This window comes from Oncorhynchus mykiss, chromosome 22 (assembly GCF_057628025.1).
Source record: "Oncorhynchus mykiss isolate SJ-2025 chromosome 22, ASM5762802v1, whole genome shotgun sequence".
NCBI lineage: Eukaryota > Metazoa > Chordata > Actinopteri > Salmoniformes > Salmonidae > Oncorhynchus > Oncorhynchus mykiss.
Genome location: NC_143043.1, coordinates 29,959,412 through 29,986,924, shown reverse-complemented (window position 1 = coordinate 29,986,924; position 27,513 = coordinate 29,959,412). Strand labels below are relative to the sequence as shown.

Sequence of the window (27,513 nt, the reverse complement as noted above, 5' to 3'; positions counted from 1 at the left end):
AGTGGTGTAAAGCTCGCCTTCATTGGACTCTGTAGCAGTGGAAACGCATTCACTGTAGTGATGAATCACGCTTCATCTGGGTTTGGCGGATGCCCGGGAGAATGCTCCCTGCTCGAGTGCATAGTGCCAACTGTAAAGTTTGGTGGAGTGTGAATAATGGTCTGGTGCTGTTTTTCATGGTTCGGGCTAGGCCCCTTAGTTCCAGTGAGGGAAGTCTTAACGCTACAGCATACAATGACATTCTAGACAATTCTGTGCTTCCAACTTTGTGGCAACAGTTTGGAGAAGGCCCTTTCCTGTTTCATGACAATTCCCTCGTGCACAAAGCGAGGTCCATACAAAAATGGTTTGTCGAGATCACTGTGGAAAAGCTTGACTGGCCTGCACAGAGCCCTGACCTCAACCCCATCGAACACCTTAGGGATGAATTGGAACGCCGACTGCGGGCCAATCCTAATCGCCAAAAGTCAGTGCCCGACCTCACTAATGCTCTTGTGGCAGAATGGAAGCAAGTCCCTGCAGCAATGTTCCAACATCTAGTGGAAATCCTTCCCAGAAGAGCGGAGGTTGTTATAGCAGCAAAGGGAGAACCAAGTCCATATTAGTCAAATCAAATCAAATTGTATTAGTCACATGCGCCGAATACAACAGGAATACAACCTTACAGTGAAATGCTGAAAACAACAGGAATACAACCTTACAGTGAAATGCTGAGTACAACAGGAATACAACCGTACAGTGAAATGCTGAGTACAACAGGAATACAACCTTACAGTGAAATGCTTACTTACGAGCCGCTAACCGACAGTGCAGTTTCAAAAAATACGGATAAGAATAATTAATAAGAATAATCCATACCGCTCTTGCCTTCCTTCTCGCCACCTTCCCCCATCTCCCCTTCTCTCCAGTACGTGTTGTTTTCCTGGCATCCTGGTTTTTACACATTTGATTGAATTCCATACCCTATATCCTCAAAACAGAGTTTATGATAGTATTGAGTCTATCTGGAAAACAGACAGAGAAATGTTCGATTAGTTCCCAATTTGTGAAATCTTGCCACCATGTCACAGCTATAGCTCCATGTGTTAATTGAAGTTGTAACACGGACAGCATCAGGAATAACTGATCACACATCAGCTGTCACAGTCAGAAGCGATTGATTAATGATGAGGTAGGGAGACGAAGGGATGTTGGAGTGATTGAAACGATAAAAGAGAGATGGAGATATTGAGAGTTTCAGTAAGAGAAAGAGAGAGAAATCTGATGAAAGATGTGACAGAGGAGATTCCACCACACATTGTTTTGTTCCTTTATTTATCTGGATCTGTTTTTCCTTACCTCCCTGCCCCCTCCCCTTTACTCTCCCTGTATCCCCTTTACTCTCCCTGTATCCCCTTTACTCTCCCTGTATCCCCTTTACTCTCCCTGTATCCCCTTTACTTTCCCTGTATCCCCTTTACTCCCCCGTATCCCGTTCACTCTCCCTTTATTTTTCCTGTATCCCATTTACTCTCCCTGTATCCCCTTTACTCTCTCTCCCTGTATCCCCTTTACTCTCTCCCCCTGTATCCCCTTTACTCTCCCTGTATCCCCTTTACTCTCCCTGTATCCCCTTTACTCCCCCTGTATCCCCTTTACTCTCCCTGTATCCCCTTTACTATCCATGTATCCCCTTTACTCTCCCTGTATTCCATTTACTCTCCCTGTATCCCCTTTACTCTTCCTGTATCCCCTTTATTTATTTGTGTATCTCTATTTAACTAGGCAAGTCAGTTAAGAACAAATTCTTATTTACAATGATGGCCTTCCAAAAGGCAAAAGGCTTCCTGCGGGGATAAAAAATAAATAATATGTAGGACAAAACAAACATCACGACAAGAGAGACACCACACCACTACATAAAGAGAGACCTAACATGCTAACCAGACCGGACACGTCGCGTGCGTGAGCATCGCAAAATACATTTAGAAATCCATGTTATTCAATTATTGCAACCACACTGCTCGCACCAACGACCGTCTGAGACGCCAAGAGCTAAAATAGAACTCCTTTCTATTTCTGACGCAGATTGCTCTGCATGTCCTGCCTCTCCCATCTCCTCATTGGTTTGTAGAAGCAAGTACCCACGTGCCATCTCTTCATTGGTTATACCCATGTGGGTGATTGAAAGACAAACTCTTTTGCCGGACGTCGTGGTAATACTGTGAAAGTTTAGATGTGATCACCATATAAGTTCAACGATGAAAAAGCCTAGAAGGAGGAGAAATGACTAAAAATGATTTGGTTGGCCGTTTTATGTATGGATTAATTTGTCGGAGTAGAGGACCTTGTGCAGTTCAGGTAAAATAACAACTCAATGTTTATATCCCTGGACAAATTAGCTAGCAACAGCAAGCTAGCTAAATAGGACAAATTAGCTAGCAAGTGCAAGCTAACTAGCTAAATTGCCATACATGTTTAATGCTTTTCGACCTGTCCCCAAATTAATGTAATTGGTTCAGAGTTTGTTTTGATATTTTAAATAATAAAATAAATTGGATATAATAAATTTATGCACGATGGCGCACACGCGCACAGCTGGTTTGGGTTCCGTGTAAGACGACAACATAGCATGACAGCAACACAAGCCAACACAGCATGGTAGCAACACAACATGGCAGCAGCACAACATGGTACAAACATTATTGGGCACAGACGACAGCACAAAGGGCAAGAAGGTAGAGACAACAATACATCACGCAAAGCAGCCACAACTGTCAGTAAGAGTTTCCATGGTTGAGTCTTTGAATGAAGAGATGGAGATAAAACTGTCCAGTTTGAGTGATTGTTGCCGATCGTTCCAGTCGCTAGCTGCAGCGAACTGAAAACAGGAGCGACCCAGGGATGTGTGTGCTTTGGGGACCTTTAACAGAATGTGACTGGCAGAACAGGTGTTGTATGTGGAGGATGAAGGCTGCAGCAGGGATCTCAGATGGGGGGAGTGAGGTCTAAGAGGGTTTTATAAATAAGCATCAATCAGTGGGTCATGTGATGGTAACCAGAGATGACCAGTTTACAGAGGAGTATAGAGTGCACTGATGTGTCCTATAAGGAGCATTGGTGGCAAAACTGATGGCTGAATGGTAAAAAACATCTAGCCGCTCGAGAGCACCCTTACCTGCCGATCTATAAATTGTCTCTCCATAATCTAGCATGGGTAGAGTGGTCATCTGAATCAGGGTTAGTTTGGCAGTTGGGGTGAAAGAGGAGTGATTACGATAGAGGAAACCAAGTCTAGATGTAACTTTAGCCTGCAGCTTTGATATGTGCTGAGAGAAGGACAGTATACAGTCTAGCCAAACTCCCAATAACTTGTATGAGGTAACTACCTCGAGCTCCAAACCCTCAGAGGTAGTAATCACACCCAATCCACAAGATCTTTGTTTTGGAGGTGTTCAGAACAAGGTTAAGGGCAGAGAAAGCTTGTTGGACACTAAGAAAGCTTTGTTGTAGAGTGTTTAACATATCCGGGGAGGTTCCAGCAGAGTATAAGACTGTATCATCCGCATATAAATGGTTGAGAGGGCTTCCTACTGCCTGAGCTACGTATATTGTTGATGTAAATTGAGAAGAGCGTGGGGCCTAGGATCAAGTTTTGGGGTACGCCCTTGGTGACCGGCAATGGCTGAGACAGCAGATGTTCTGACTTTATACACTGCACTCTCCCTGTATCCCCTTTACTCACCCTGTATCCCCTTTACTCTCCCTGTATCCCCTTTACTCTCTCTCTTCCTGTATCCCCTTTACTCTCTCTCACCCTGTATCCCCTTTACGCTCCCTGTATTCCCTTTACTTTCCCTGTATCCCCTTTACTCTCCCTGTATCCCCTTTTGTGCTACCTGTATCCCCTTTACTCTCCCTGTATCCCCTTTACTCGTCCTGTATCCCCTTTACGCTCTCTGTATTCCCTTTACTCTCCCTGTATCCCCTTTGCGCTACCTGTATCCCCTTTACTCTCCCTGTATCCCCTTTACTCTCCCTGTATCCCCTTTACTCTCCCTGTATCCCCTTTACGCTCTCTGTATCCCCTTTACTCTCCCTGTATCCCCTTTACGCTCTCTGTATCCCCTTTACTTCCCCTGTATCCCCTTTACTCTCCCTGTATCCCCTTTACTTTCCCTGTATCCCCTTTACTCTCCCTGTATCCCCTTTACTCGCCCCGTATCCCCTTTACTCTGCCTGTATCCCCTTTACTCGCCCTGTATCCCCTTTACCACTCCTGTATCCCCTTTACTCCCTCTGTATCCCCTTTACAACACCTGTATCCCCTTTACTCTCCCTGTTTTCCCTTAACTCTCCCTGTATTCCCTTAACTCCCCCCGTATCCCCTTTACTCCCCCTGTATCCCCTTTACCTCCCCTGTATCCCCTTTACTCTCTCTGTATCCCCTTTACTTCCCCTGCATCCCCTTTACTCTTCCTGTATCCCCTTTACTCTCCCTGTATCCCCTTTACTCTGCCTGTATCCCCTTTACGCTCCCTGTATCCCCTTTACCCTCCCTGTATCCCCTTTACTCTCCCTGTATCCCCATCAATTTATGTCTGTCTGTTTCCTCTGTCTGTTTGTCTGTCTCTGTCTGTATATCTTGAACACACATTTCTTAATTCTCTCCCTAATGCAATAACCCTCGCCAGGCCAGTGCCTCTCAACTTGTAGATGAAGGGGTGGTCAGTAAATAAGTAATGTATGGACCGATATGTCTTTGGGTGGGGGGTGTAGGGCGTGTGTATATCGGGGTTAGATGGCTATAATGAAGATCACAGATTGGTCTGTGGGAGATGTTGGGGTGGGTGGTATGGTGGGGGTGGGTTCTCGTAATTAAATAACGGGTGGAACCCAGACTGGGGGTGGTGTTTGTGTGTGCGCTTGCGTGTGTGGCTGAATCAGGAGGGTCCCCAAGGTCAACATGAGGATTAACACAGGGAATATAGTAAATATGGGGGAGGGGGATTACCATTAACTATTCATTAGTACCTGCGTTGGACTGACACAGGGATACAATCAGACAACGCTGCAGGGTGTGTGTTCTTGTGTGTTTTGTGTGTAGGCGTTAATAGCTGTGGAAGAGACAGGTGGGACATGTGTTTCTTTGTTTGTTTGTGTCAGACACATACAGTATGTTCAGTATGTTAGTAATAATGCTTAGGACACAAGCACAGTTATCTGAGCCACTAGTGAAGGTGACTTCCCCTTCCCTGTTCTGACTTACACACCCATCCCTCCAAACCTGTACCCTTACCCCTGTCTAGGACAGGACAGAAATTATGAAGGGAGGGTGGCTTCTGGGTGGGACGTTTCTGCACCCCTCAGAATGGGTTGGAAGGGGAGGTGGGGGTTGGACAGAGAGATGAGGGAGAATAACGTAAAGAACCGACTCTCCAAGCGGCGGCTTTGCCATAGCAACGGGGAAACGGATGAATGAAGGACATCACAGTGGTGGGGAGGTGAGAGAGTGTGAAATTGATTCGGTGAAAGAGTGTGGGAGGCGGGCGTTTCGTTCGTTTGGTGGACAGGCACGTTTTCTCTACTTCCTTCATCCCTTGTTCCCCGTGGACGGGGTCCTCCGGTAGGGCTCTGGGTTCTCTTTTTCTTTCTTTCTTTCTTTCTTTCTTTCTTTCTTTCTTTCTTTCTTTCTTTCTTTCTTTCTTTCTTTATTTGATGTAAATGTTCCTGTGTTTCTCAGAACATGTAGGGTGAATGGTGGAGGTTATTTTATCTGTCTTTCTATCTTCTTGTCTCTTCGTTAGAGCAGGTGTTTGGGAGTTTCTTAGAGAACATGCCGGACTAGAGGAGAGAGCAAGTGTGTGCATGTTCTGTGTGTCTGAACAGCAGGTGTGTGTGTGGGTGGGTGGGTGGGTGGGTGGGTGGGTCGGGGTGTGTGGGTAGGTCGGTGTGTGTGTGTGTGGGTTGGTGAGTGGGTGGGGGGTGGGGGTGAGGTTATTGCTCCTGGCTATAGGGAATGAAAGGACAGGCAAATGGCTGTGCAGTTGTCATGGTTCTAAATATACCATGAAATACTAAGGATGTGTGTGCTGTGCAGTGTTTCCCCTAGGACTTTTTTCAGAAGCGGTGGGGGGCAGGTCTTAAATGTGCAATTTTAAAAGCGTGTCCATGCAGAAAATAAATAAATAAATGGAGGCCGGGATTAGATAGAGGGACACATAGATCAGTACATGGGAATTTGTTAGCAATTACACTGATTTAAAGTGTATAAAATGGGGTAAAATGAAGCTGGTTTACTGGTGCTTTGATGCATTCAACCCGCTGGCATTCAATAGCAACAACACCACAATGACAGTTTCATTTTATATGGAGTCGCTGACCTCCAATTGATGACTAGCCTGGTCTGCCTTGACTCCAGACGGACTGACAATCAGGGTTATAGGTTAGGGGTTAGAGGTCATGGTTAAACCAATCAAAATGCTCAATCTATGTAGGGGAAACAACATGGCTGAGATGATGGAAACAAAACAGAAGGGACATCACAGCTGAAAGTCATCATACAGCCACATGAACATCTCTGTGGGCTATTTTGGAATAGTTTTTAGTCTATACATTTCTCAGTGTATGTTTTGCAACGCAGGGAACAACATAGCATTCCAATGGTGTGCCGTGTTCATTTGATGTGTTGATCAAACGCTATAATGTAAAGATATGCTATCAGCTTCAAGGCCTCTGATGCTTTTGTTTTAGGTTAAGGTTTCAAGAACATTCTGAGAAGCTTGATATTATTATGAAATGTTATGGAACATTATGGGAATGTTCTAGAACCAGCCTGTGGTGGTGTTGATGTGCAAGGTGTGTGACGAGCCAGACAGATCTGTCCAGACTCAACCCCTAAGGGTTCTCTCATCCAATATTAATGTTCTGCATGAATATACATGGGCCATTTCTGGCAATTTAAATTGAAGTTATAGCAGAAAGTCCCAGTCAATGATAGGTATGGGTTAGGAGGGTGTGTCAAGATCACATGAAGTTCACATGAAGAGCCAGTAAGTGGTTAGGAGAAAGGTCCCGTTTGAAAGATGTATTTTGAATGACTATCTGACCGTCTAATATGATTGAATAACTAAGAAGATGGTAAATGAAGAGAAAGGTGGTCTTTGAGGACAATAAAGTCTATATATCTAAATCGGTGAGGAGAGGACTGACTATGTGTGTCTCAGTGTAGTGGATGCCAGGTCTCTTCTTGCCTCCCTGCAGCCCAGCTCAGTGAGAGTAACCCTCCACACTCAGATATTTATACAGTTGTAGCACTATGCTCACACTAAACATTTATATTGGATTTCCAGAAGAGGAGAAGGTAATTATTTAAGCTTTGCAACTTTAGCTTGCTCTCTCCCCCCTCTCCTTATCCTGGCTTAACACTCTTTGCCTTCCTCTCTGTCATTCTGTCTCTCCTCTGCCATTCTCTTTCATATCTCCCTCTCCATCTCTCTCTTCTTCTGTACTTCCCCCTTCCCCTGTCCTCTTTACATGCCTGCTAAAGAGGAGGTGGTTGTAGCTGGTTACTTAGCGACCAGAGAAGTTTGTTTACACTACAATGAGGTCAGCAGGGGTGGGATAGAGGAGACATTTTGGTGTGTGTGTGTGTGTCATCTGGTCTGCGTGGTTGTGGTCAGATGGACCCTCTGTCTCTCTGGAGACACACTCACGCCAGGGAAGTCAAGCCTCTAATAGAGAGGAGCTGCACATTTGTGCTGTTGGAAAATGTGTGTTTGTGTTTATGTGTGTGTGTGTTCATGTACATTTGCATGTGTAGAGTGTGTTAAGCAGAGATAAGCTGTATATTTGGATGCCTGTAATGCTTTGGAATGGCATGTAGGTCTGGCTGATTCACAGAACAACTTAGACACAGTCCTGGTATTAGACTAGAGTCATTTAGAATGAAACCCACAGATCAGTTGGCTCAACAGCCCTCCTCCCTCCCTCCCTCTGTTTTTTCATGGCCAGCTCTGATCTGACAGCTGAGTGAGTTGGGATGGGGGACGTTTTGGGAATGATATGACTTCAGCAGTAACAGCTGACATAGTGACTTCACAACATAACCAACATCATCTGCATTCCTGCCACGTGTAATTCTCACTATGTGAGGGGCAATGTGCGAGTGTTAGACTTTGCTTGTGACTCAGTGTGTTTGTTTGTTAGCCAGTGTGAGTGGGGATATGTGGTTTTGTGCTTGCGTTCGCTTGTATGTTCGAGAGTCGGTGTGTGTTTCATTGAGAGAGAGCGTGTGTCTGTCAGTATGTGTGTATGTGAGTGAGTAAGCATCACTGGGTAGCAGCAGCGGTCATGGTTCTCAGTCTTAGACGAGCTGGGGCAGGGGAAGGTAAGTTGAGGAGGCCGCTCCAATCAGAATTCTGCATTGTGGGACTGTGTCAGGGGCTTGTGGGATTTGCGTTGTTCCTTTGTGTGGTTGGTTATTGATTGTCTCTGGCCCAGGATGTGTCACCTCCTCTATTCTATGCTGTCCTTTGTACTGGCTGGCTGTTCATGGAGGGGGGAGGGGGGGGGGGGGGTAGAAAGAGTGTAACTGGTTGTTTTCCCGGAGTGAAGTGAAGACGGTTGAACGGAAAAGGGGTGAAGGTGGATGCTGCTTTTAAGTTATTTACTCTTCTTGCTTTTCTGTCTCTTTCTTTCTCTATCTCTCTCTCCCTCTCTCTCTCTCTTTCTCTCATTTTCTTTCTCCCCTTTCCACCCTTTTCTCCTCCCTCCCTCCCTCCCTCCCTCCCTCCCTTCTCTCCCCTCTCCCTCCCCTCAGCTATCAGTGGTAATGACCTGAATCATTCTCCTCTCTGTCATTACTGCTCTGCTGCACTCTTCCCTGTCTTCTACACTACATATGGCCTGTTTCTGCTCCTGCTTTACCAGGCAGATAGGCACGTTTGGAAATTTTAGACTTGATCTCCTTTAGTTGGGTTAGTATAGTTTGGGTTTGGAAGTCAGAGATACTGTTTGGCAAAATGTGTAAACTGTTTGGTTTCCAGGGCTATTTATTTAACAGTGGGATATTACCGGGTGATCCGTGTTTAGTGTAATGACTTGAATGTAGCATTCTCACTCAGATTAGCATGATGCTAATAGTGGCACAATTTAAGCATTTGACGGGGACAATGCACATCAATTAACATTTCTGTAAATGTGATAGGTAAATTAAAAAAAACATCAATCAGTCTCACATTCTCAGAATGTAGTGTTGGGTATCAATTGACCTCTGAACCTTCTGTCAGGTTTGATTTATTGTAGGAGCCCCTGACTGTAGTTGATCATTTACTCATAGTGAGGTGGTCTCATCAAACATTCAGCAGCCATACTGGAGTGGAATGGAGCTGTATCTGTATCTGTATCTGTGAGCTGTATCTGTCGTAGTTCCTGGCAGCAGCCTGGCAGCCTGCAGACTCCTAGCTGTCTACTCTGACATGGACAGGAATAATCAGGAATAGTGGCCTAATTGGTTCCTCTGACGCCACACTGGAGACTGGCAGACTGGCGCATGGTGTGAAGAGGCAGGGCACTTTCCTGGAGCACTTTATCAGACTGGAGTTACTGTATGGTTTGTGTGTTTGGGATGTGTGTGTGTGCATATTTGCATATCTGTGCGAACATGTTGGTCCTAATTTGTCGATTAATAAATATGAGTGTGTGTGTTCCTTTCCTCGAGATGTTGACCTATAACAGTCTACCTTGTCTCAACTGGGTCAATATCATCATTAGTAGAAGCTGTTATGTACTATTACGCCTATGATCTATTATTTATGCCTCCAGTTCAGTGGAACACAGGGTTGAGCTGGTCTTTTGGAGGGGAAGATGGAGGGATTATAGGTTGTAATCCAGGATGATACTGAGATTAAAACAGATTACACACACACTGAGGAGATCTGTGGACTTAGACCAGGTGTGTGTGTGTGTGTGTGTGTGTGTGTGTGTGTGTGTGTGTGTGTGTGTGTGTGTGTGTGTGTGTGTGTGTGTGTGTGTGTGTGTGTGTGTGTGTGTGTGTGTGTGTGTGTGTGTGTGTGTGTGTGTGTGTGTGTGTGTGTGTGTGCGTGCGTGCGTAGTAACAGTGTGCTCGACTTGCTTGGTTCTGTCTCTTGTCAAATGTGTGGGCAATTGGTGCTTTGCTGGAGTTTGTTTTTCAGAGGAGAGCAAATAGAGGGAGCTAGAGGAAGCTGAATGATTCTTCTGCCTGTTGTCCCTCTGCTGTGCTGTGAAGCGTAGCATGCTCTGATACAAGACCACTCTCTCCCTCATTTTAGACCAGGGAAAAACATCAATCCTTTAGTGGGCTCTCTCTTCCTTACATAGTACACACCCTCCAAAACATTCACTCACTTAGACATGGGCTTGTACACCAAATATTCCACAATAACAGCCTCCTATACACACACACACACACACACACACACATACACACACACACACACACACACACACACACACGGATATACACTACATGACTTAAAGTCTGTGGACACCTGCTTGTCGAACATCTCATTCCAAAATCATAGGTATTAATATGGAGTTGGTCCCCCCTTTGCCTCCACTCTTCTGGGAAGGCTTTCCACTAGATGTTGGAAAATTGTTAAGGGGATTTGCTTCCATTCAGCCACAAAAGCATTAGTGAGGTCTGGCACTGATGTTGGCCGATTAGGCCAGGCTTGCAGTCGACGTTCCAAATCATCCCAAAGGTGTTCGATGGGGTTGAGGTCAGGGCTCTGTGCTGGCCAGTCAAGTTTTTCCACAACGATCTAGACAAACCATTTCTGTGTGGACCTAGCTTTGTGCACGGTGGCATTGTCATGCAGCTGCTCGGCCATGGAAACCCATTTGAAGAGTTATTGTGCTGATGTTGCTTCCAGAGGCAGTTTGAAACTTGGTAGTCAGTTTTGCTACCGATGGTATTCTATGACGGTGCCACGTTAAAAGTCTTCAGTAAGGCCATTCTACTACCAATGTTTGTCTATGGATATTGCATGACTGTGCTCTTGATTTTATACACCTGTCAGCAATGATGTGGCTGAAATAGCTGAAGTGTTGAAGTAGTGTCCACATACTTTTGTATATATATAGTGTACTTTCTAGAACAACATGTTGTATGAAACAGACACTTAATGAACCCCATAATCCTAAACAGGAAACAAACCGCTAACACTAGTGTCGCAAAACGACACCACTATATTATTACATCACTACATCAGAGCCCAAATTCACAAAACACTTCTTACTCAAAAACAAGAAGCTTCTTATTTTAAGGAAAAAAATAAGAAGTTTATAAGTGCAATTTCTCAACAGTATCTTATGATTTAAGGATTTTCCTACGAATTTCTCAAACATTTTCTTATGAATCTTCTTAAGATGTTTGTTGCTAGTCAACCGTTTTAGCTAGCTACAGTATCTATATCTAGTTAGCAATGGCAATCATGTTAGCATATTTCCTACTGAGATTACTGTTCTAAAACATGTTAATGGGTTTAAATAATCAATACTGAAACTTTCAGATTAAGTTTGTGAGTGAATTAAACATGTTAAATTGCTTTCATTAGCTTTTTCTCTCACTGCCCTTAGTTTAAGACAAGGTTTTAGCTATCTTGGAATTAATAACATTTCCAATGACTTTATTTTCAAAAATCTAATTTCTTAACTTTTTTGATTAAGGAGAAACAGAAGAAATTACATAAGAAGTGTTCAGTTAACCTTTTTGAGGAATAGCAACTTTGCTTAACTTTCTTCTTAAGTTTATAGTTAACTTAAGGAAAACATTCATTCTTAAGGTTTTGTGAATCTGGGCCCAGCTTCTTATTATTACATCATCGGTTATCGCCCATTACGTCATCACCATTGCCATGCAGGCCTGATGATGCCCGAGGCCATCTTGCTCTACCATGCTCTATGAATGCATTGCAGTGAGACTTATGAGAGCTTTGAAATGGCCAAAGGGATACGTCAGGGTTTTTGGCAATCAGGCCCTTTATCTACTTCCCCCAGAGTCAGATGAACTTGTAGATACAATTGTCATGTCTCTGTATCCAGTATGAAGGAAGATAGAGGTAGTTTCACGAGCCACTGTTAGCAGCTGTGCTAGCACTAGTTAGCAACTTCCTTCAAACTGTACGCATAGACATAAACATGGAATCCACACGTTCTTCTGACTCTGGGGAAGTAGATAAGGGGCCTGATTGCTAAAATCCCAAAGTACCCCTTTAATATGACCTTCAATATGTAGGTGAGAGTGACAGAGAGTCAGTGACAGTGAGGAAGAGAAGGGGGAAACAGAGGGAGAGAGGTGGGGATGATGAGGAAAAGTGGGGGGTAACAGAGAGAGCGAGGGGGATGATAGAGAGTGAGGAAGAGAGGAGGGAAACAGAGAATGATGGAAAGTCAGTGACTGGGAAAGAGAGGGGGAAGATAATACCTAATCCAGTTAATAATAGAGCATTGGATTAGAGGGGTGTGTGGGGGGGCGGGGGGATGTGTGTGTGTGCATGCGTATGTATGTGTATGTGAAATTTCTCATTAACAGAGAGAGGCTCTAATCAGAACAGTCCAGATGGACACCAGAGAGAGTTTGTGTGAATATAGTATTAACGAGAAAGTGTGTCTTATTCTCCCTGAATTAGTTTTGAGGACACACCCCTGTATGCATTTAATTTTATATAAATGGAGATTTAGCCAATTGGTTTGTTTGCCTATCCGCAGTTCAAACAGCCAAACCCTAAATATGAGAAATTTGGGTTGTAAAATAAATAAATATTTATTTGTGTAAATATATCACACCAAATGAATAATTGATTTAAGGGGGTCCCACCTCATGGTTAATTCATTAATGTAGCCCAACATTCCCAGAGCCACGGGAAGAAAGTGTTAATAGCGAGCGTTGGTTCAGGGCAAGAACACAATGTATTACTTGGCAACATTCATCTGTATTAGAGCTCATCTAACTTTTGAAATGACACATGCACACAGGGCCCGTGCACAGACCCTTGGTGGGCATGTGCTCAAACTCTTTTGTTTTTCTTCAGCAAACGTGGCCACATACTTGTTGAGCAATTATTACAAGAAGGGGGAAAAGCAGCACAATCTGATGAGGAAAGTATTTTGCTAAAATATTTTGAACTGGAATAAATGCTGCAGTCATAAACAATGATCTCCACAATTTCAGTCAAAATAGAAAATTGTCAGAAATACTATAGCTTACCATTGACCTACCTACCTGCCAACCTAACTCCATGTGTTTCCACTATCATGTATCCCAGTGGGTTTCAAACTTTTTCACCTGCAATCCCCAAAAAGTACTGGTACAAAACTTGCAAGCCCCCCTGCGCACACACATGCACACGTGAACATACACACACAATCTCAATGTAGCCTGTCATTCCAGCCATAAACGGTGAGGCATTTTCAAAACGCAATAGCTTACAAAAATAAACTACGTTTTACACCTGCATTTTGAGCTGAATGTCATTCATGTTAGTAGCCACTTTCAATTAGGGATATATCTTGTCACTTCCTTAGAGTTCAGAGTAAGCAGATTCATACATCCTCCTTGTATCAGGACCAGATGGAAAGCATGTTCTGTCTGTACAGCGCCATCACTTTGGGGGGCAGCCGGCCTGCAGAGTGCTCATTGCCATCCGGGTAGCCCTGTTCTTCCTCACAAATATCTTAAGAAATTTGCCAGGATACGTTACATTTTCCTCCCAATATATTGAAGGAGGTATGATGTTACAGCTGCATATCTTTAGACATATAGCCAGTAGCCACCCAAACTAGTCCGATCTGAAATATGAAAATGATCAATCAAATCGCCAGGTAGCATATTGTTCTGGCAAAGATGAGTCAGTAGATTGCTAAACTGTATTTCATATGAATGAAAAACTTGCCTGGCAAAACTGGAGGAAATGAAACTAGTTATTCTGGTCACAAATCTGGATATGCGCACCTGTTTTTGCACGCCAATGCTGATGACTGGCTACTGGTCAACTATCAAGACGCGCACATTTTTGTTTCTGAAGCATAGATGAGGGGAATTTTACCACCACCGAAGAGGGTACTTTGGAGACTGGAAGAGCAAGAGGGCACGTACTCTGCACAGGTGGAGCCCTATCGGTTGTTGTCAGGATAAGGTTGTCTCAGTATTGATTCCCATCAGAAGGAAGGTGTTGATACTATGGTGATATTGATGTGTGTCAACAGGAGCATCAGTTGACAGCCGACTGACACTAAACCTCACTCCTCTTAGAAAGCATGCCTTCTCATCCATACTCACTCACTCACTCACTCACTCACTCACTCACTCACTCACTCACTCACTCACTCACTCACTCACTCTCACACACACACACACACACACACACACACACACACACACACACACACACACACACACACACACACACACTTACTTGACCTGATTACAGTCATGGAGAGAGACTCAACATTATGATGTGCCTGCATAGCAACACAGATTCATAGATTAGTCTACGAGTAAGTTCTTTCAATTATTCTCACTGTCGTTGTGTTACTAACTCTACTGTGACATGGTACATTGCTAATGTTACGGTCACAAAGACACATTAAGAAGATAATTATACTGTATATCTTGTACATGTTTGGTGTCTTTTGACAGTCCACTAAAGTGTGTTATTGATGAATAGCAGCATCAATGGCCAATGTAAAGGTTTGTGTGTACTGTATTTGTTTGTTTGTCCTGTAGGCCTACTGTTTGTGTTGACCAAAGTAGAATGCAGTGAATCCTCATCAGCTCACTATGTGCTTGGGTGGGTGGGTGGGTGTATGTATGTTGGGTGTGTGTGGGTGGGCGTATGTATGGTGGGTGTGTGTGGGTGGGCGTATGTGTGTTGGATGGCTGTGTGTTGGGTGGGTGGGTGTATGTATGTTGGGTGTGTATTGGGTGGGTGCTTGTGTGTTGGGTGGGTGGGTGTATGTATGTTGGGTGTGTATTGGGTGGGTGCATGTCTGGTGGGTGCATGTGTGTATTGGGTGGGTGTATGTGTGTTGGGTGGGTGTGTGTTGGGTGGGTGTATGTGTATTGGGTGGGTGTATGTGTGTTGGGTGGGTGTATGTGTGTTGGGAGTGTGTTAAGAGTGGAGGAGGGATAAAGAGTGTCAGCTCACCAGGCAGGTCACCATGATACAAGTCAGTGTTCGACTTCCATCCATGTCTGAGGACTTCGGGAGTTGTCAAGGAAACCCGCCACTAGCGGCAACAGTGAGTGTTGTTGACAGGGATGGTGAAAGGTTATAAGCATCTGAATCCAAAGGTTGTATGTACAAATCCAGCGATAGAAAGTTGTTCTTGATATTTTTTTTCAAGCCTATCCTAAACTTAAACCTTACTGTGGTGTATTGAGAAATGTGTTATGTGTTAATGAGTTTAGATTTAAAATGGTTGCAAATAGCAAATGGGATTTTTTTGCAGGGGTTGAGTTATTTGAATAAACAAATGACAATGGGGTTTCCGTTCTTACATTAAAGTGATTGGATTACGAGATGAAAGGGTGGTTAAAGTTCAATTAAGTATTGGGGAGTTGGGCTGAAGACACTGTAGAGAGTAGTCAACTGGGATGTGTTAAGGAGAACATGAAATAAATCTGTTCTATTTATTATAATCACGCTTCGGAGTCTTCAGTAAAGGAACTCGTAATTTTAGGATGCAACACTTATTTTAACCATTTGGAGTTAATGCCTAACCATAAAAATGTGTAGTTAATTCCTAAACGTAACCTTAAGCACTTTGACATTTTAAGTTTGAAACAAATATGACATTTTACATTTGTGAAACGGATGAACGTCTAATTCTGACATGAGACTTTTAGAGCTTGTAGGAATAAACAGTGTCACCGTGGTAACAAGTTGAGACATTCACAAGCGAGCCGCGCCTGGTGTGAAGCAATGTGCCTTAGCCAATATCAATCACAGTGTGACCTTTACACACATACAGACACACAATCACACACACACACACACACACACACTGAATGACCTCTCTGGTTCTGGCAGAGAGATGATGGTAGAGTGAATCCCAGAGGGAAAGTCTAGACATTGTTGATACCATAAACACTGAGCTCTCAGCTGTCATATGCTGCTGTATGAATCAGAGAATAGGTGGAAGGTGCTATTCCATACAATGGTAATCATTAATAAAATATGACTTCTTACTCCAAATTATATGACATACATGATGTCATGTTTGGATGATTGTGTGTAAAGATGCTTTGTGGTTATACGTAATATCTACTCCTTTATATGAGATAGAAGTGTCTTGTTTGGATGCTTCTAAGTAAACATCTTCCATGGTGCGTGTTCTTCCTCCTCTGGGGTTTAGCAGGGACACTGGCCTCATGTCTGAGTGTTTAGTGACAGGTACAGAGCCTTCCCCTGACAGCCGTCTACACATCTGTACTCTACAGGACCACCGCTCACTGACGGTCAGGAGTCAATGTCAGTTTAGAGACTGACAGACGGACACACAGACAGACAGAAAGACACTTCCTGAAAGGAGTCCTGAAAGGAGTCTTAACAGTCTGTTTTGAATTGATAACCAAATATAATCCCAGGGACAATAAACCATACAACATTATAGCCTTATTAGAATCGCCCAAAATTGTGTTTTGTTTAAAAGTTATTACTAGGTGATTTGAAATGGTAAAAACAGCTGTAGCCATGAGAAAGATTATGACATTTCAGTGAGTCAAAATGATGACATTCTAGTTGTATCTGACAAGGGAGCAAATTAGTGATGTGACAAATGTACAATGTTAATGTTAATGTTAATGTTAAAGGTGCAATTTTTAAATATTTTAAACCGCAAGAAAAACTCAGAAAATGACATGAATTCACAATTCAGATATGATCCTGCGTATGGCCGCTAGGGGGCAGTGCAGTTCAATCTACCACAGTCCTGGCAACTTACCAGACGCTGCTTACCTTCCTGCTGTCCCCCACCCACTCACCAACAATGGTAGTTAATATCATTTTAGGTTCTCTGCAGTGCCCCTCTCCCCCATGTTATCAGTTGTCAGCACATGGGACTTCTCATTAATGTGATGGATAGTTAAAGTGATGTATGACAGCATGTTCATAGACGTCCAACAATCTGTTGTTACTGCCACGTATGGTGTTTGACAGCACTTTGTTGTCATGTTGTGTCTTGTCTCTGTCCTTTCCCTTCACCCTGTCTCCCTCTGCTGGTCGTTGTTAGGTTACCTTTTCTCCCCCGCTTTCTCCCAGCTGTTCCTTGTCTCCTCTAACTACCCATTCACCCCGTTTCCCACCTGTTCCCTTTTTCCTTCTGATTAGGTCCCTATATCTCTCTCTGTTTCTGTTCCTGTCCTTGTCGGATTCTTGTTTGTGTTTGTGTTTCATGCCTGAGCCAGACTATCGTCATGTTTGCTGTAACCTTGTCCTGTCCTGTCGGAATCTGCCGGTCTATCTGAGCCTACCTATGTTTGGTTATTAAAGAAGCTCTGTTTAAGTTAGTTCGCTTTTGGGTCCTCATTCACTCACCATAACAGAAGAATCCGACCAAGAATGGACCCAGCGACTTCGGATCCTCTCCACTCAGCCGTCGGGATCCAGGGAGCGATGCTAGGCAGACACGAGCAGGAAGTGTCTGCTGCTCGACATGCCGTTGAGACCCTGGCCACCCAAGTCTCCAACCTCACAGAACAGGTTCACCATCTCCGCCTCGATCCACCGGCCACTTCCAGGGCTTTCGAATCTCCGGAGCCCAGAATCAATAACCCGCCGTGTTACTCTGGGGAGCCCACTGAATGCCGCTCGTTCCTCACCCAGTGTGATATTGTGTTTTCTCTCCAGCCCAACACTTACTCCAGGAGCACTGCTCGTGTCGCCTACGTCATATCTCTCCTTATTGGACGGGCTCGTGAATGGGGCACGGCAATCTGGGAGGCAAGGGCTGAGTGTACTAACCAGTATCAGGACTTTAAGGAGGAGATGATACGGGTTTTTGATCGATCTGTTTTTGGGGAGGAGGCTTCCAGGGCCCTGTCTTCCCTATGTCAAGGCAATCGATCCATAACAGACTACTCTATTGAGTTTCGCACTCTTGCTGTCTCCAGTGGCTGGAACGAGCCGGCCTTGCTCGCTCGTCTTCTGGAGGGTCTCCGCGCAGAGGTGAAGGATGAGATTCTCTCCCGGGAGGTTCCTTCCAGCGTGGATTCCTTGATTGAACTCGCTATTCGCATTGAGCGACGGGTTGATCTTCGTCACCGAGCTCGTGGAAAGGAGCTCGCGCTCTCCGTCGCCCCCCTCTCCGCATCACTACCATCTTCCTCTGCCGGCTCGGGTGCTGAGCCCATGCAGCTGGGAGGTATCCGCATCTCGACTAAGGAGAGGGAACGGAGAATCACCAACCGCCTCTGTCTCTATTGCGGTTCCGCTGGTCATTTTGTCACTTCATGTCCAGTAAAAGGCCAGAGCTCGTCAGTAAGCGGAGGGCTACTGGTGAGCGCTACTACTCCTGTCTCTCCTTCAAGATCCTGCACTACCTTGTCGGTCCATCTACGCTGGACCGGTTCGTCTGCTTCCTGCAGTGCCTTAATAGACTCTGGGGCGGAGGGCTGTTTTATGGACGAGACCTGGGCTCGGGAACATGACATTCCTCTCAGACAGTTAAAGGAGCCCACGGCCTTGTTCGCCCTGGATGGTAGTCCTCTCCCCAGGATTCAGCGTGAGACGCTACCTTTAACCCTCACTGTTTCTGGTAATCATAGTGAAACCATTTCTTTTTTAATTTTTCGTTCACCTTTTACACCTGTTGTTTTGGGCCATCCCTGGCTAGTTTGTCATAATCCTTCCATTAATTGGTCTAGTAATTCTATCCTCTCCTGGAACGTCTCTTGTCATGTGAAATGTTTAATGTCTGCTATCCCTCCTGTTTCCTCTGTCTCTTCTTCACAGGAGGAGCCTGGTGATTTGACAGGGGTGCCGGAGGAATATCACGATCTGCGCACGGTGTTCAGTCGGTCCAGGGCCACCTCTCTTCCTCCACACCGGTCGTATGATTGTAGTATTGATCTCCTTCCGGGAACCACCCCCCCCCGGGGTAGACTATACTCTCTGTCGGCTCCCGAACGTAAGGCTCTCGAAGATTATTTGTCTGTAGCTCTTGACGCCGGTACCATAGTCCCCTCCTCCTCTCCCGCCGGAGCGGGGTTTTTTTTTGTCAAGAAGAAGGACGGGTCTCTGCGCCCCTGCATAGATTATCGAGGGCTGAATGACATAACAGTGAAGAATCGTTATCCGCTTCCTCTTATGTCTTCAGCCTTCGAGATCCTGCAGGGAGCCAGGTTTTTCACTAAGTTGGACCTTCGTAACGCTTACCATCTCGTGCGCATCAGGGAGGGGGACGAGTGGAAGACGGCGTTTAACACTCCGTTAGGGCACTTTGAATACCGGGTTCTTCCTTTCGGCCTCGCTAACGCTCCAGCTGTCTTTCAGGCATTAGTCAATGATGTCCTGAGAGACATGCTGAACATCTTTGTTTTCGTCTACCTTGACGATATCCTGATTTTTTCACCGTCACTCCAGATTCATGTTCAGCACGTTCGACGTGTCCTCCAGCGCCTTTTAGAGAATTGTCTTTTTGTGAAGGCTGAGAAGTGCACTTTTCATGCCTCCTCCGTCACATTTCTCGGTTCTGTTATTTCCGCTGAAGGCATTAAGATGGATCCCGCTAAGGTCCAAGCTGTCATTGATTGGCCCGTCCCTAAGTCACGCGTCGAGCTGCAGCGCTTTCTCGGCTTCGCGAACTTCTATCGTCGTTTCATCCGTAATTTCGGTCAGGTGGCAGCTCCTCTCACAGCCCTTACTTCTGTCAAGACGTGCTTTAAGTGGTCCGTTTCCGCCCAGGGAGCTTTTGATCTCCTCAAGAATCGTTTTACATCCGCTCCTATCCTTGTTACACCTGACGTCTCTAGACAGTTCGTTGTCGAGGTTGACGCGTCAGAGGTGGGCGTGGGAGCCATTCTTTCTCAGCGCTCCCTCTCTGACGACAAGGTCCACCCATGCGCGTATTTTTCTCATCGCCTGTCGCCGTCGGAACGTAACTATGATGTGGGTAACCGCGAACTGCTCGCCATCCGGTTAGCCCTAGGTGAATGGCGACAGTGGTTGGAGGGGGCGACCGTTCCTTTTGTCGTTTGGACTGACCATAGGAACCTTGAGTACATCCGTTCTGCCAAACGACTTAATGCGCGTCAGGCGCGTTGGGCGCTGTTTTTCGCTCGTTTCGAGTTCGTGATTTCTTATCGTCCGGGCTCTAAGAACACCAAGCCTGATGCTTTGTCTCGTCTCTTCAGTTCTTCAGTAGCCTCCACTGACCCCGAGGGGATTCTCCCTGAGGGGCGTGTTGTCGGGTTGACTGTCTGGGGAATTGAGAGGCAGGTAAAACAAGCGCTCACTCACACTCCGTCGCCGCGCGCTTGTCCTAGGAACCTTCTTTTCGTTCCCGTTCCTACTCGTCTGGCCGTTCTTCAGTGGGCTCACTCTGCCAAGTTAGCCGGCCACCCTGGCGTTCGGGGTACGCTTGCTTCCATTCGCCAGCGTTTTTGGTGGCCCACCCGGGAGCATGACACGCGTCGTTTCGTGGCTGCTTGTTCGGTCTGCGCACAGACTAAGTCCGGTAACTCTCCTCCTGCCGGCCGTCTCAGGCCGCTTCCTATTCCCTCTCGACCGTGGTCTCACATCGCCTTAGATTTTGTCACCGGACTGCCTTCGTCAGCGGGGAAGACTGTTATTCTTACGGTTGTCGATAGGTTCTCTAAGGCGGCTCATTTCATTCCCCTTGCTAAGCTTCCTTCTGCTAAAGAGACGGCACAAATCATCATCGAGAACGTTTTCAGAATTCATGGCCTTCCGTCAGACGTCGTTTCGGACAGAGGTCCGCAATTCACGTCTCAATTTTGGAGGGAGTTTTGCCGTTTGATTGGGGCTTCCGTCAGTCTCTCTTCCGGCTTTCACCCCCAGTCTAACGGTCAAGCAGAACGGGCCAATCAGACTATTGGTCGCATCTTACGCAGTCTTTCTTTTCGCAACCCTGCGTCTTGGTCAGAACAGCTCCCCTGGGCAGAATACGCCCACAACTCGCTTCCTTCGTCTGCGACCGGGCTATCTCCTTTTCAGAGTAGCCTCGGGTACCAGCCTCCGCTGTTCTCATCTCAGTTCGCCGAGTCCAGCGTCCCCTCCGCTCAGGCTTTTGTCCAACGTTGCGAGCGCACCTGGAAGAGGGTCAGGTCTGCACTTTGCCGTTATAGGGCGCAGACTGTGAGGGCTGCTAATAAGCGTAGAACTAAGAGTCCTAGATATTGTCGCGGTCAGAGAGTTTGGCTCTCCACTCAGAACCTTCCCCTTAAGACGGCCTCTCGCAAGTTGACCCCGCGGTTCATTGGTCCGTTCCGTATTTCTCGGGTCATTAATCCTGTCGCAGTTCGACTTCTTCTTCCGCGATACCTTCGTCGCGTCCACCCGGTCTTCCATGTATCCTGTATTAAGCCCGTTCTTCGCGCCCCCGCTCGTCTTCCCCCCCCCCCCCCCATCCTTGTCGAGGGCGCACCCATCTACAGGGTCCGCAGGATTTTGGACATGCGTCCTCGGGGCCGTGGTCACCAGTACCTTGTCGATTGGGAGGGGTACGGTCCTGAGGAGAGGAGTTGGGTTCCCTCTCGGGACGTGCTGGACCGTGCGCTGATCGAGGATTTCCTCCGTTGCCGCCAGGTTTCCTCCTCGAGTGCGCCAGGAGGCGCTCGGTGAGTGGGGGGGTACTGTCATGTTGTGTCTTGTCTCTGTCCTTTCCCTTCACCCTGTCTCCCTCTGCTGGTCGTTGTTAGGTTACCTTTTCTCCCCCGCTTTCTCCCAGCTGTTCCTTGTCTCCTCTAACTACCCATTCACCCCGTTTCCCACCTGTTCCCTTTTTCCTTCTGATTAGGTCCCTATATCTCTCTCTGTTTCTGTTCCTGTCCTTGTCGGATTCTTGTTTGTGTTTGTGTTTCATGCCTGAGCCAGACTATCGTCATGTTTGCTGTAACCTTGTCCTGTCCTGTCGGAATCTGCCGGTCTATCTGAGCCTACCTATGTTTGGTTATTAAAGAAGCTCTGTTTAAGTTAGTTCGCTTTTGGGTCCTCATTCACTCACCATAACATTTGTACTTACTTCCCTTAGTGATGATGATCATGACCTGTTAGTGTTAGTTTTGATAACTGAACTGTGATTTTTTTTTTAAACATTTGGGTTTGGGATTTTGCCTAAATGTTAAGGATCAAAATGTCATTCAAAGATTCACCCACCTACAGCGAATACATTCAAGCAGCATATCCAACTTGGATAATGTTGTAGGTTACACCTGCAAGTATACAAATACATACATTTTATTTCTAAATCTGATTATTGGGGGAGATGTGGGAAACTAAAAGGCTAGCTTGCTTGCTTTTTTAGCCAGCTAGATAGCAAACTGCTTGCGGAGAAGCCTATGACAGGCACAAAATTAGATAATGTAAAACAAACTTCAACTTTCATTACATCTAGCTATTATTACACAGCTGGAACGCCGATTTAAGCTGTTTACATGTCCTAATAATTAGAAAGGTTGCTCAGAAAACCAATATGCTTACTTCGATTTTGACCATATGCCAATTAAGATAAGTAGAGTAAGGTGTTTACATTACTATTTTCATACTCGGCCTACTGCCATAATCAGTTTAATATTGAATGACTAGTGAGCATGTAAACATACATAGACAGGGGTTTCTTGGGGGGGGGGGGGGGGCATGTTGTTACCCTCCAGAGAATCAGGTGATCCCCGCTGGCCCTCTCCGTGGGCTGACCTTCTCAACAGACAGAGTAGACCAGACAAACAGGGTCTCCGTCTCTCCTATATTCTTTCTTTCATATCTACACCTCCTCATCCATCACTCCCGATTCCTCTCTCTCTCTCTCTCTCTCTCTCCTACTCTCTCTCTCTCTCTCTCTCTCTCTCTCTCTCTCTCTCTCTCTCTCTAACTGGGTTGTTGATATTCATCATTAATATACGACAAGCACAATGCACACGAACACATAAACACATGATACTCTCTAAGGGTGATGTGCTGGATGTTGAAGGCATGTTGTGGCTGCTGTTTTTGGCTCCTGTGTTGGAGGAGAAGCAAAGAGTTTGTGACCTGATTTCATATGACAGGATTTACTCTAGCATGTCTCAGATGCTTCCTCTCTCTCTCTCCCTCAATCTCTTACTTTCTTTCTTTCTTTCTTTCTCTCTCTCTCTCTTTCCCTCTCTCTCTGTCGCTCTCTCTTTCCCTCTCTGTCTCTCTCTTTGTTTTGCTGTCTTTCTCCCCATCTCCATTGTTCTTACTGTCACTACACTGTCATTCGTAATCCCCCTCCTCTGTCCCTCTCTCTCTCTCCATCTGCCAGGTGTGTTACATGTAGGTTGGAGTAGCAGAAGTTGACAGGATGGTAGAAGAAAAACAATCACTCTCACGATATACCAGCCCCTGCATACACACACACACACACACATACACACACACACACACACACACACACACACACACACACACACACACACACACACACACACACACACACACACACACACACACACACACACACACACACAGAGAGAGAGAGAGATACACCAGCAGACCCTGTAGCACAGTGGCACAGATTCAAAATGTATGTCAAAATCCAGATTTAGTCACACAATCCATAAATTGAAGCTGCACACATACATAGACACCCACACTGGCACGTATGCGCACACACACACACACACACACACACACACACACACACACACACAAAGCCTCTTTGCTATGTTGCAGCGAACATATTCATACATGCAAATCAGTCTCTCCTCACCGGCTAAAATATATTTTTGCAATAAACGTACAGACACACTCACACAGACATACACACAAAACACACTGCTGCGATTGTGCTGTGTGAGAGAGGGGGTGACAGATGTATGATGGAGGGTGTGACCTGTTGTTAAATGACAACCAGGCTTATCTAGAGCAAATATATTGGCCAGTTAAAGAACCATTGGTGAACACTTAGCCAGTCACAGCACTAAGAACAGAGCAGAGCCGCACTGCTGCAGCTGCAGCTGAGCATCCCTCTCTCCTCTCTACCTCCCTCTATCGTTTCCTCTCTAGCTTGCTTCCTCCTTCTCTCTTGCCATCTTTCTACCCATATCTCTCTCTATTTTCCCTCCTTTCCCTATTGTTTCACACTCTACCTGCCTATCCCTCTTTTTCTAAAGCTCTCTCAATTGGTTTCTACCATTTGCTTCCTCCTTTTCCATTCTCCCTCTTTCTCTATCCTGTCTCTGTCTCTCTGTCTCTCTGGCTCTCTCTCTGGCTCTCTCTCTCTCTCTCTCTCTCTCTCTCGTGAAGAGGCACAGCAATTCATTCCGTCTCTTTTGTTTTCAGCTCAAGAAAAGCAGTAGGAGGTGTGTGTGTCAGGCACATTGCATTTGTGTCTGCGGTGTGTATCTCTCTGAATGTGTGGAGCATTGCGTCAGGGGGGTGTGTTGCACTGGGGGTGGGTCTACCGCGCTGTCAGTCAGTGACGCACACTGAGCACGTGCGCCGGTCATGGTTGGGGAGAGGTTGTGTGGTGGTTATCTGACCGATGGCTGGGAGAGCTGCAAGAGCTGCAAGCGTTGCAGCCCTGCGATGTTGTGTGTGCCTGCTGAGTGTGTCTGTCTGCTCTGCTGCAACCCGAGTCCTATAGTGAATAATGCAGAGCAGAGCAGCTGAATGAATAATGCATTGTGCAAGTTTACTAGCACTGCTGTTAGCTTAACCAGAGCTGGAAGGAAGGAACCTGTGGCTGCCTCTGTCTGTCTCACTCTCTGACTATCTGACTATCTGACTGACTGATTGACTGGTACAAGGAGAACATGTCCCACTACCATTTTCTCAAATGCTGTGAGTAAGCTCTGGACAGCTGTCCTCCCTTTTCTGTCTCTCTACCTTTTTCTCTCTATATTTGTCTAGTAGTTGCTACTGTTGTTTATGTCAGTGTGTTGCAGATGCAAGTGTGTGTGTGTGTGAGAGAGAGAGAGACAGGTGTGCCTGTATTAGCTCATGCCTATCTTGTGTGTATGAGAGCATGATGTGACTATCTCTGGCAGTTTATAATGTAATATACCTGTGTAACATTTGGTATGATAGTGTCATGCATAGTAATGGTGAGCCAATGTGCCTCTGATATTACATTCTGATGTAGCCAGCGTGTGCCATTTGTGTGAATGTAGTTGTGTGTGGGAGCGAGAGTGGTTTTTGCCTGTGTGGGTGTGTGCAATTATGTTTGTGTGTGTGTGTCTCTGCAATGTGTTTGTGTGTGTGCGGGATGTGTGTTACGTGTGTACTGTGGGTGGGTGTGTGAGCTTGCTGCAGACAGAGTGCGGTAGCTGTGTGAAGCTGACCGGTGAATGCGGCAGGTAGCGAGACAGAAAGGTAGAGCAGAACAGCAGGGAGAGAGATCGGGAAAAGAGAGGAATGGCTGGAGAGAGAAAGAAGAGTGAAAGAGAGGGGTGCAGAGAGAGATGAGGGAAAGAGTGAAAGAGAGGAATGGAAAGACTAATCGAGAGAGATGGGAGAGAGGCGATACTGAGAGAAATGTGAGGATGGGGACAGGAAGGGGAGACGTGGATGTAAGGACAGGAGGATAAGTGACAGTTGAGGAAAGGAGAAAGAGGGACAGATTATGAGTCAGGGAGGAGGTGAATAAAGGAGATAAAAAAGAGTGCGAGAACGGATGATGTTGCATGACTAAGAGATTAGGAGACAGAGGGAGCCGGGGAGGTAGAGAGAGATAGAAGGAGATATATCTGGGAAAGCGGTAGAGGAAAAAGGCTGCCAGGGAAGGGGATTGGTTAATCATTTCCCTGATCTATACCTCTCTCCTCTATTTCCCTGTTGTTTCTTTCCCCTGCTTTTTCTCCTTTCCTCCCTCTCTGAATTATTATTTTCTCAAAGGTTGAAATGTGTTGGTTGTTTGACAAGTGTGTGTATATGTATGTGTGCGTGCGAGTGTGCGTGTGTGTGTGTGTGTGTAAGAGAGAAAGAGTCCAGATTAGGGTTGAAGGTGAACTCAAAGGGCAGATAGAAAATAAAAGAGAGAAATGAATGGAAGAAATAGGAGAGCGAGTGAGCGTGAGTGCGAGAGGGATATGAATGAGGCAGGTGTGTGGGTTCTCACGTTTGATGTGTGCTGAAGCAGACACATGAGTGGGCTCATAGGTCAGTGGAACAGCCCTGCCTCAACCCATCCTTACAGAACTGTGCATGCATGAATAGGCACTGCAAAACCTTTCATGTAAGTAATTTACTGGCAACAATTGGCCAGGAAATTACTGTAATGTATTTTTACAGTACAGCTACTGTAATCCATTTTACGGTACCACATTTTTTACTGTAATATAATTTACAGTATATTACTGGGTACAGCAACATATTACCCAGTATTCTTTGTAGGTTTTCATTTTTACATTTAAATTGACATTTTGGTTATTTAGCGGTTGCTCTAGTCCTTAGCAACTTACAGTCAGTGTGTTCAACCAAGGTTGATAAAAAATAACCTATTACAGTTATGACAAGTAAAACATTTCTGAAAACCGTAACAGACCATTTTGTTGGAGTTAGTCCTTTCGAGTCGATCGCAATTAACACAGTAAAAATCCCCATCAAAATGTGTCTGTTTAAACTAGATATATCTATCTCAATCCACTGCATCCATCCATGTTGGACTTCCACAGCTGTGGTGGAAAGTGGCAGAGCTACAGCGCTGTTTGTCAGACAGACCAGGATACATCCCGAAAATCAGTCTTCTGACAAAAACGTCTGTAAAGTCTGAATGTATTTCTATTTACTCTGGATCCCCATTAGCTGTTGCCAAGGCAACAGCTACTCTTCATGGGTTTCGAAAACGGTTTAGCCTACGAACTAATTTAAAGAGATGACACTCTCACAAACATGATGGTGTTCGCTGTTTTGCTCTACAACCCCCACAAGTGTCACAGGACTTGTCTGAAGGTAACCTGGTACCATTTTTAAAAAAATAATGGAAGTATGGAAGTAGTATTGTGCCAACACACTTTCTTATATCTTCTAGAAATAGGACTGACACTTTGCCTCTGTTTTGCCATTCATGAATGTGCTATTCAATGTGTTTCTATAGGCTATAGTAGTAAAGGACAAATTCAATATTTTCTCAGGGGTCATGAAATTCAAAATCAAAAAGCTAAATGAGCCATGATATGACCATCTTAAAACAATTCCACATGTCAGCTTATCACTAAGCTGACATGTGGAATTGTTTTAAGATGGTCATACCATGGCTAATTTAGCTTTTTGATTTTGAATTTCATGACCCCTGAGAAAATATTGAATTTGTCCTTTACTACTATAGCCTATAGAAACACATTGAATAGCA

The 27,513-nt window shown here is 45.4% G+C and overlaps 1 protein-coding gene across 7 annotated transcripts in view; it reads left to right on the top strand.

Moving 5' to 3' along the window:
* The window catches only part of LOC110502073 (unconventional myosin-XVI), a 236,116-nt gene that overhangs the window by 19,812 nt on the left and 188,791 nt on the right, over positions 1-27,513 (top strand). For 4 of the 7 annotated variants that reach the window (XM_036958966.2, XM_036958972.2, XM_036958968.2 and 1 more), the window contains exon 1: positions 8,145-8,368. The exons of 1 other annotated variant lie outside the window; for it this stretch is intronic. In XM_036958966.2, coding sequence (XP_036814861.1) covers positions 8,332-8,368 — 37 coding nt within the window. In that variant the 5' untranslated portion in view covers positions 8,145-8,331. Of the gene's footprint in view, positions 1-8,144; positions 8,369-24,149; positions 25,005-27,513 lie in introns of those variants that run through there. 2 more of the 7 variants (XM_036958967.2, XM_090215802.1) reach the window with 1 other exon arrangement.